Source organism: Otolemur garnettii, unplaced genomic scaffold (genome assembly GCF_000181295.1).
Source record: "Otolemur garnettii isolate 467f Iridium unplaced genomic scaffold, OtoGar3 scaffold00170, whole genome shotgun sequence".
NCBI classification, from domain to species: domain Eukaryota; kingdom Metazoa; phylum Chordata; class Mammalia; order Primates; family Galagidae; genus Otolemur; species Otolemur garnettii.
Genome location: NW_003852565.1, coordinates 299,686 through 309,779, shown reverse-complemented (window position 1 = coordinate 309,779; position 10,094 = coordinate 299,686). Strand labels below are relative to the sequence as shown.

The following is a 10,094-nucleotide window of genomic DNA, read 5'->3' as shown; positions in this document are numbered from 1 at the left end:
CAAGCTGTCCCCCTGGGTAGATTACCATGGCATCATAGCTCAAGCAACCTCCAACTCTTGGGCTCAAGCGAGTCTCCTGCCTCTGCCTCCCAAGTAGCTGGGACCACAGGCGCCTGCCACAACGCCTGGCTATTTTTTTGGTTGCAGCTGTCGTTGTTTTTGGCAGACCTGGGCTGGATTTGAACCCACCACCTTAGGTATATGTGGCTGATGCCTTAACCACTTGAGCCACAGGCGCCAAGCCACATCCTCTATTCTTATCTTAAACTATAGAAAGAAAGAAAGTCCGGGAAAGTGAGATACCTATCTTAAGACAATTTTAAAATTGTTTTGAAATTATTTAAACTACTGAGGGACTATTGACATAAAAAGCTGTACATATTTCATGTACATCTCCATGAGTGTGAAGATAAGTATATGCCTGTGAAACCATCATCACTGTCAAGAAATTTAGCTATTGTCAGTCATTTCTTATTTTTTGATATTCAGGGATAATTACATAGAGCAGGCTGCACAGATTGTGAAGGTACAGTGTGTTGGGCGGGTGCAGTGACTCACACCTGTAATCCCAGCTGAGGCAGGTGGATTCCCTGAGCTCACAGGTTCAAGACCAGCCTGAGCCAGAGCAAGACCCCATCTTTAAATATAGCTGGTCATTGTGGCAGGTACCTGTAGGCCCAGCTACTTGGGAGGTTGAGGCAAGAGTATTGCTTGAGCCCAAGAGCTTGAGGTTGCCATGAGCAATGGTTTTGTTTTGTTTTGTTTTGTTTGAGACGGAGTCTTACTTTCTTGCTGCTGATAGAGTGCTGTAGCATTATAGCTCACAGCAACCTCACACTCCTGGGCTGTAGTGATTCTCTTGCCTCAGCCTCCCAAGTAGCTGGAACTACAGGCACCTGCCACATCACTCGGCTATTTTTTTGTTGTAGTTGTCATTGTTTAGCAGGCCCATGCTGGGTTCCCCGGTGCATGTGGCTTGCAAGCCTTATAGTGATTTTAACTTGTATTTCCCGGATACCTATGATACTGAGTAACTTTTACAGATTGATTGGGTACTTGTAAATGCTCTCTTGTGAGGAATCTTCTCAAGACTCTTGCCCATGTCATGTTGAGGCCTGCCTTTACCTGATTGATTGGCAGGGGGTATCTACAGCTTTAATTTCCACATATAAACACATATATTTTAGAGATTTTTTTAAAGATATTTTAAAGTAGTTTGTTAGACATAGAGATGACAAGTATTTTCTCTGTGGCTTGTCTTTTCATGTTGGTTTTATTTTGTTAATTTTTGAGACAGTCTCACTCTGTCACCCGGGGTAAAGTGCCGTAGTATCATCATAGCTCACAGCAACTTCCAACTCCCAGGTTCAGGCACTCCATTTGCTTCTCTACAGGTTGCTGTGCCGTCTGCTTGTGTCTTATCAGAGCTCCATAGCTTTAGTGTTGCCTTTAGGTCCATGAGCCTTCTTGAGCTAATTTGGGGGTATAGTCTAAGGGATGAAATAATCAACGTTCAGTATTTTTACTCCCAGCAGCCAGTTGTTCTAGCACCATGTGTTGAAGAGATGCCTTTACTCACCATCGGATGGCAGGGAGGCTGCAGTGTGACCTGACTGGCCACATGTGCACCCCTGTCGGAGCTCTGTTCTGTCCACTGTGTGTATCTGAGATGGCAGGGAGGCTGCAGTGTGACCTGACTGGCCGCGTGTGCACCCCTGTCGGAGCTCTTTTCTGTCCACTGTGTGTATCTGAGATGGCAGGGAGGCTGCAGTGTGACCTGACTGGCCGCGTGTGCACCCCTGTCGGAGCTGTGTTCTGTCCACTGTGTGTATCTGCACTTACTCCTGTACCACACTATCTTGATTGTGTAGTTATAGTAAATCTTAAAATCAGATAGTGTAAGTCCTATAACTATTCTTTTACATGATTGTCAGACCATTTCTTTAGGAAAATAAATTCTGCATGCAGAAGAGCTTCATGTATATATTAAGTCCATTAGGAAGTAGGTGAATATCAGTGTTCAGATTCATTCTCGCTAATGGCTTCAGCTAGCTATGTTGGTGTCAGGAAAGGGTATTTCTTGATTCTTTGTCCTTCTTTTTAAAGAACTCTGTAAAAACTATGTGACATCTTTTTAGACATTCTTTTTTTTTTTTTTTGAAATAGAGTCTCAAGCTGTTGCCCTGCATAGAGTGCCATGGTATCATAGCTCATAGCAACCTCTAAACTCCAACTCAGGTTCAATCAACCTTCTTGCCTCAGTATTTCTATTTTTGGTACAGACAAGGTCTCACTTTTGCTCAGGCTGGTCTCGAACTGGTGAGCTCAAGTAATCCACCTGCCTTGGCCTCCCAGGGTGCTAGGATTATAGGCAGCTATTTTTAGAGACAAAGTCTTGCTCTTGCTCAGGCTGGTCTCAAACTCCTGAGCTCAGGTGGTCCACCTGTGTCAGCCTTCCAAAGTGTTGGGATTACAGGTGCAAGCCACCACCCCCGGCCTTTTTTATACATTCTTGAAGTCAAACCATTAATGTGCAAAAAACTAGTGATCCACTCTTGTTTTGCTTTAGAAGCAACTTCTGTCATTGCTATTAGGAGCACAGTGAGTGAAAGCAGTTTTTTCTGGAATAATCAGAAGGTAAATAACCTGGACGATTGTCTGTGTTTTTATACTAGAAAGCTGTATTTTGAGGCCATTTCTGATCACATTTATAGTAAATGCAAAGTATTAAAAGCCATACATCTGGCTAGGTGCGTTGACTTACACCTGTCATCCCAGCACTCTGGGAAACTGAGGCAGGGGATCCCTTGAACTCAGAAGTTTGAGTCCAGCCTGTTCAAGTTTGAGACCCTATCTCTACTAAAACTAGAAAAATAAGCCGGGTGTTGTGGTGGGCACATGTAGTCCCAGCTACTCGGGATGCTGAGGCAGCAGGATCACCTGAGTTTAAGATTGCCATGAGCAAGGCTGAGGGCATAGCACTCTACCCGAGGTGACAGAGGATACTCTGTCTTCTAAAAAAAAGCCATAATCATGGTTGGCCAGTATCACTGCCAGTTGATATTTTCATCCTAGAAATCTCTTTTGTCTTTGCACAAACGAATCATTGTCTTTTGCCTTAACCATTATCAACAACCTCACAGCTCACAGTTTCTGATGTGGAGAGGAGCCCAGGCAGGGGTGTCCAACCTTTTATTTTCTCTACCACACTCTGGAAGAAGAAGAATTGGCCCAGACCACACATTAAATACACAAACACTAACAAAAGATGATAAGCACAAAAAAATTTCCGTGTGGTGGCAGGTAGGGGCCCCCCCCCCCCGCCCTGGAGCTTAGCCACTACTGCCACCCAGGTGTAGGAGTGAGGAGGGGCGTGAGTGTGGCAATGCAAACAAACCTCTCAGTGTTTACCGGCGCTCCCGGGCTTGCTGAGGCTGGGCTGGAAGAGCAACAGAAGCTGGGCCCAGCCGGAGTGCACCAGCGTCTCCTCAGGTGCCACTGAGTCACTCCAGGAGCTTCAGGAACAGTGATACTTGAGGGTGAAGCTGTGAAGAAGCCCGGTTGTTTCTGGATGTACCAGAAAAATATCTACTTTAGACAGGGCTGAGGACTAATGTGGAATGCAGGCTGTCTGAGCTACTGGCTGAAGGAGGAGGAAGGACTGTGGGGCATCCCGCTCCATGAGGACAGGTGGAAGGGCTCACAGGGCCATGCACATCCTTCAGGGTCGAGCAGAGGGGGCTCCTGGAAAGACACCCTTGGGGACCACATGCACGGACTTCACCTTGACCTGCAGCAACTGTGTGGGGCAGCTACCAACACAGAGAAAAATTTGACTTGTCTAGTACCTTTGGGTGCAGAAAATTTTTCCTAATTTTGGCTTAAAAGGTAAGGAAGATCAGTCCTTTATAACACCTTTTTTTCTCGAAGTCAGGCGCCATGTGTTGTGTTCCGTTATCATGTCTCTTTGGCTCCCTTTAACCTACAGTGGTTCCTCTGCCTTCCTCCGTCTCCCATGACCTTGCTGTTTTTGAAGCGTGCAGGCCAGCTGATTCTTAGGCTTTTCCACAGTCTGCATTTGTCTCCCGTGTCCTCATGGTTCGTTTCAGACTTTGGTTTGGTAGGAGTGTGACAGATATTTTGCTGTGTCCTCCGTGTGCCTCCCTCAGAGGCTACAATGCTGTCTGTCCCACTGCTGCTGTCTGCCAGGTGTCTCATAAAGATGACCTTTTCTCGGCTCGGCGCCTATAGCTCAACCGGCTAAGGCGCCAGCCACGTACACCTAAGGTGGCGGGTTCGAATCCCCAGCCCGGACCCGCCAAACAACAATGACAGCTGCAACCAAAAAATAGCCGGGCGTTGTGGCGGGCGCCTGTGGTCCCAGCTACTTGGGAGGCGGAGGCAGGAGACTCGCTTGAGCCCAGGAGTTGGAGGTTGCTGTGAGCTGTAATGCCACGGCACTCTACCCAGGGGGACAGCTTGAGGCTCTGTCTCAAAAAAAAAAAAAAAAAAAAAAAAGATGACCTTTTCTCTTGTGACAGTCCTGTTCCTGCATAAACTGACATCTATTTTTTTAATTTTTTTAGAGACAGAGTCTCACTTTGTCGCCCTTGGTAGAGTACAGTGTCATCACAGCTCACAGCAACCTCCAACTCCTGGGCCCAGGTGATTCTCTTGCCTCAGCCTCCTGAGTAGCTAGAACTACAGGAGCCCACCACAACACTCGGCTATTTTTTGTTGCAGTTTGGCCGGGGCCGGGTTCGAACCCACCACCCTCAGTATATGGGGCCAGTGCCCTACCTACTGAGCCACAGTCGTCGTCCCTAATTTTTTTTTTTTCGAGACAGAGTCTCACTATGTCACCCTCAGTAGAGTGCTCTGGAGTCACAGCTCACAGCAACCTCAGACTCTTGGGCTCAAGTGATTCTCTTGCCTCAGCATATTTATTTTAGTATCCATTGATTATTCTTGGTAGTCAAATGGTGGTATTCTTTTTTTCTTTGTTTGTTTGTTTGTTTTGAGGCAGAGTCTCACTCTGTCACTCTGGGTAGAATGCCATGGCGTTATAGCTTACAGCAACCTCAAACCCCTGGCCTCAAGTGATCTTCTTGTGTCAGCCTCCCGAGTAGCTGGGACTATGGGTGCCTGCCGTGACACTTGGCTGATTTTCCTATTTTTAGTAGAGATGGGATTCTTTCTTTTGCTCAGGCTGGTCTTGAACTCCTGGGTTCAAGCCATCCTCCCACCTCAGTCTCCCAGAGTGCTAGGATTACCAGTGTGAGTCACTGTGCCCAGCTAAATGGTCATAGTCTAACTTTACCATTCCTACTCTATTATTACACATTGGTTTAGTTTCATAGCTCTGATCCTCCAGCCTGGCCCCCTGTGTTTCTTATACTTAATCACTGTGTTTTATACTGAGAATTATGCATAGAACATCTGATTAGAATTAGGTACTTCAATATGCAGTTTTAAAAAAAAATTCCTCTCACACTAGGAGCATTTTGACATATCTGGAGGGCACAAGTGTGTCTCAAAGGTGAGGAGACTCTCCCTGTTAAGCACCTGTCCCAGAGGACAGGAGGAGGGACAGATAGGGTAGTAAGGGCCTCACATCCTACATCAGGATGGGGCGTTACCCTGACAGGCACAGCAAGTGTCCTGTGAAATGTGAAGGTGTCAAGGGAGGTTGAGGCTCTAGTGCTCTAGTGGTTAAAAGCAGAGCCATCTCAGAAGGCTTACAGTTTATGAAGGTTGAGTAACTTATTTAAGCAGGAAGTCATTGAACCCTATGATAATAAAATTATCTTTTAAATGGGTTACAGTAAATGCATGAGACATTTGGGCTTTAAAGACCCAATCTCATTTGAGAGCCACATAAAGCTGTTCTGGAGTGTATCTGTGTGTCCTCGGTGACTTATTGGGGCACAGAAAGCCAATTTATAAAGCTCTCATTTGCTTATTTGGATCAGCTTGTGTTGGCAGCAAAAATATCTTGTCTTGAACACTTTTCCTGGCCTCTCATGTTGCTACTTGTAGACTAAACAAAACATTCTTTAGAGGGTGAATAAACAGCATGGCACTCAATTCTTTTCAATTTTAGTTTTCAGATAAAGTTTCTCTTTTGGATGTGTCGCTCGCTGACCCCTGTGACCTGTAAACACTCTCTCCTGACCGTTTTTTCTTTCATTCTTCTGCAGGCACTTCCTACCTAACAGACATTGTGTGGTGGGCCGGCACCATTGCTAGTAAGTATGCCTGTGAGGCAGACAGTCTGGTCTTTTTCTTTCTTTGTTAAGGTCCGTTGTCAGAGCAGGGTAGAGGGGCTGAGATGAGGTTGGTCCAGAAGAGGGTGCTGCTCCCCACCTTCCCAGGCTCATCCCGCCTCTGCTGTCCTTCAATATGTTGAGAAGGAGAAGATGGCCAACCACAGGATGAACCATGAGATTCTTGACTCAACTTTAAGACCAGATCAAAGTTGGTGTGCTATAATGTAAAAGCAAATAATACAATTAAAGTTCAGAGCTCTAAATGTATGAAGGGAAATTATATCAGAAACTTCAGAAACATTATGTGGTTTATCTGTCATGTGCCATCTTTTAGCCAAGACACAGCTTAACCAGCAGTGATTCCATCTACTGAAGAGCTCCTTTAAAAGCTCTGTCTGGGTGTAGCCCCGGGAACGGTCCTGTGCAGGAAGCCGCCTATCACTGTGGCCACCTACCCACACTAGAGCAGATCTTAGGCCATGTGAAGGGGCACAGGAAGTTCTTCCTGGCTTGAAACAAGGATGTGTTAAGACAGTAGAAATATACTCAGTGCCACGCACACTGCTGGGTAGGCTGGGCATTTTGATGAGGGGCTGAATCTACTGTCCTGACTGGTTGGACCAGGGATACTGTGGAGCTGCTATCTGCCGCCATGACCCTTAAATGTGCAAATGACACACCAGATTTGACTCCTCACAAGTAATGGAAAAGAAGTAGCCCTGTTAGAAGAGAACCTTGCAGAATTCCACTATGTGACCAGCACTAAAAGAGAGCTCTCTGACTGCAGGTAGTGTGTCTGTATTTTCTTCACAGTGGCTGTTGGCCAGATTGGAAATTTCCTGGCTTACACTGCAGTCCCCACGGTCCTGGTGACGCCCCTGGGTGCCCTTGGAGTGCCGTTTGGGTGAGAGCTAAGATTCTGTGTTTTGGTATTGAATATGTAGTTCAGATATTGAAAAAAGCTTTTCATTTATAATAGTTCTGTCAAAAAAAAAGTAAAATTGTAACTGAAGATCAATAGTATTCCACTTTGTCATTTAATTTTATCCCTTCAAATACAGTTCTTTTAGAAGTTTGTTGTAGTCGGGTTGCACCTATGGCTCAGTGAGTAGGGTGCTGGCCCCATATACCAAGGGTGGTGGGTTCAAACGTGGCCCCAGCCAAACTGCAACTAAAAAAATAGTTGGGCGTTGTGATGGGCACCTGTACTCCCAGCTACTCGGGAGGCTAAGGCAAGAGAATCGCCTAAGCCCAGGAGTTGGAGGTTGCTGTGAGCTGTGACTCCATGGCACTCTACTGAGGGCTGCATAGTAAAACTCTGTCTCTAAAAAAAAAAAAAAAGTTTGCTGTAGTGTATTTTAAATTCTGACTCATTCATACCTACTGATGAATCTGATGCGCTCATTCCTGGTCTTTGCCCTGGAAAACTTCTTAGAGACTAGAGTCTTCCTGACAGCATGACAAGTTATTCTGAGAAATCATTAAGCAGAAGGAGTCAGTTGGTGTTTATTTGGTGCTTAGTGTCACTTGCTGGGTGTGGGTGCTGGGCGTCCCCCACCGCTCACCTTGTGAGACAAGTGACACGTGGGCACCAGTGGATGTGAAATGGGTTTATGACTCACACGGTCAACAGCACATGGATTCCCTAAAAGGGTTGTGAGTGAGCTACATTACATTACATTACATTTCCCCAGCTACATTACTGAGGGAGGAAGCTTTAAGTTTTTACTGTAGTTAGATGAGTGGTGGAGGTTCAAACACTTAGAATAGACCTTGCGTGGTTTGAAATTTCTGCCTGTACCAAGGAACTAAGACCTTCAGGGACCAAGGGCACACACAAACTCTCTGGTCAGGTTACCTAGATGTGGGACAAAGGGGAAAGGGAGGAGTGGGGTGTGACGGCTGTCAACTGCGGGATATCACAAATGGATTCTCTCTTTGTTAACTTGGCTTACTACAAAAATGATTTTTTATTTTGCAGTTTTTTTTGTTTTTTGTTTTTGTTTTTTGTTTTTTGTTTTTGCCGGGGCCTGGTTGGAACCCGCCATGTCCAGTACATGGGGCCGGCACCCTACTCCTTGAGCCACAGGTGCTGCTCTACAAAAATGATTTTATGAAACATTTATCAAATAGTTCAACATCTGTCCTCTTGCAATCCTATTTATATTTTGTTTTATCTTTGAAGAAACCGATACACAGAGATAGGATGGAAGAAAAATGAAACACCAGTTTGTTTTGTTTTGTTTGTTTGTTTTTGTTTTGCAGTTTTTGGCCAGGTCTGGGTTCCTTTGAGCCACAGACACCGCCTGTGTGTTTGTTTTTGAAAAAGAGTTTCACTTTGTTACCCTGGGTAGAGTGCCGTGGAGTCACAGCAACCTCCAAGTCTTGGGTTCAAGTGATCCTCTTGCCTCAGCCTCCCAAATAGGTGGGACTACAAGTGCCCCACAACACCTGGCTATTTTTTTTAGACGTTGGGTCTCACTCTTGCTCAGGCTCATTCGAACCCCTGAGCTCAGGTAATCCACTTGCCTCAGCCTCCCAGGGTGCTGGAATTATAGGTGTGAGCCACGTGCCCGGCCCCAGCTGTGCATTCTTAGAAGTTTTGTTGGTACTGTGAGTGACGTGGCTTCTTTCCCCAGCTCCATTACTGAGGTTCCTTGAGGACAAGGCTGTCTAGCCACAGGGATATGGTGGCATAAAGGAAAAGATGGGCATTTTGGCTTTATGGGTATGGCACGACCAGGGTTTTTTCTCTTATTTGCTTTGTGGTTTTAGGTTCAGTGATGATCCTGTCTTTCAGGAGGTTCAGTTTCCATATCTGTAAAATGAGGATTGAAGGAAATAATCCAGCACACACCTGGGCCTGCTGTGCCCTCCTCCTGGGTATTCATGTTCCAAGAGCATCTTGAGTATTAGACACCAGTAAAATGAGAATGACCAGTCCTGTGACTTACTGAATTGAGCCTACGTTTCCCGATTCACACCTTTTACCAATGCGGGGAAGTAAGAGAACACATAAAGCCCGAAGACTATAGATGTTCTATGAAGAATATGTATGTATTTTTGCCTTGAAAAAGTAAAGTGACCTTACTTTTAAAGTTTCGAACATTGGCTCAGAGCCTGTTGCTCAAGTGGTTAAGGTGCCAGCCACGTACACCCAAGGTGGCAGGTTCGAATCCAGCCCAGGCTGCCAAACAAGAATGATGGCTTCAACCAAAAAAAACCAGCCAGGCATTGTGGTGGGCGCCTGTGGTCTCAGCTACCTGGGAGGCTGAGGCAGGAGACTCGCTTGAGCCCAGGAGTTGGAGGTTGCTGTGAGCTGTGATACCACAGCACTCTACCCAGGGGGACAGCTGGAGGCTCCTGTCTAAAAAAATAAAAAATAAAAAATAAATAAAGTTTTGAATATTAAACCAGGTGAGGTGGCTCATGTCTATAATCCCTGCACTTGGAAGGCTGAGGTGAGTGGATTGCTGAGTTCACATGTTTGAGACCAACCTGAGCCATAGTGAGACTCTGTCCTCTACTATTTATAGAAAAAACTGAGGCAAGAGCATCGCTTGAGCCTAAGAGTTGGAGGTTGCTGTGAGCTAGGATGCCACAGTACTCTATCCAGGGTGACAAAGTAAGACTCTTGTCTCAAAAAAAAGAAAAGAAAAGAAAAGAAGAGTGTCGTTAACTATGTAGTGATTTTGCATGGAATTGTTAGAAAATCCTTTTGTGTTGAAATAACAACTTCAATAAAATCCTAATCTTTTCTATTTTTAAAAACAAAATTTCTAATAATAGCTATTAAGAAAACCTTTTTTTTGGCTCGGCGCCTAT

General features: G+C 45.4%; 1 protein-coding gene across 1 annotated transcript in view; it reads left to right on the top strand.

The window, feature by feature from the left end:
- Positions 1-10,094, top strand: part of NIPA1 (non imprinted in Prader-Willi/Angelman syndrome 1) — a 52,540-nt gene that overhangs the window by 25,454 nt on the left and 16,992 nt on the right. The window contains exons 2-3 of the mRNA XM_003800157.3: positions 6,201-6,248; positions 7,083-7,173. Of these exons, the coding sequence (XP_003800205.1) occupies position 6,248; positions 7,083-7,173 (92 nt within the window). The 5' untranslated portion in view covers positions 6,201-6,247. The remainder of the gene's footprint in view (positions 1-6,200; positions 6,249-7,082; positions 7,174-10,094) is intronic.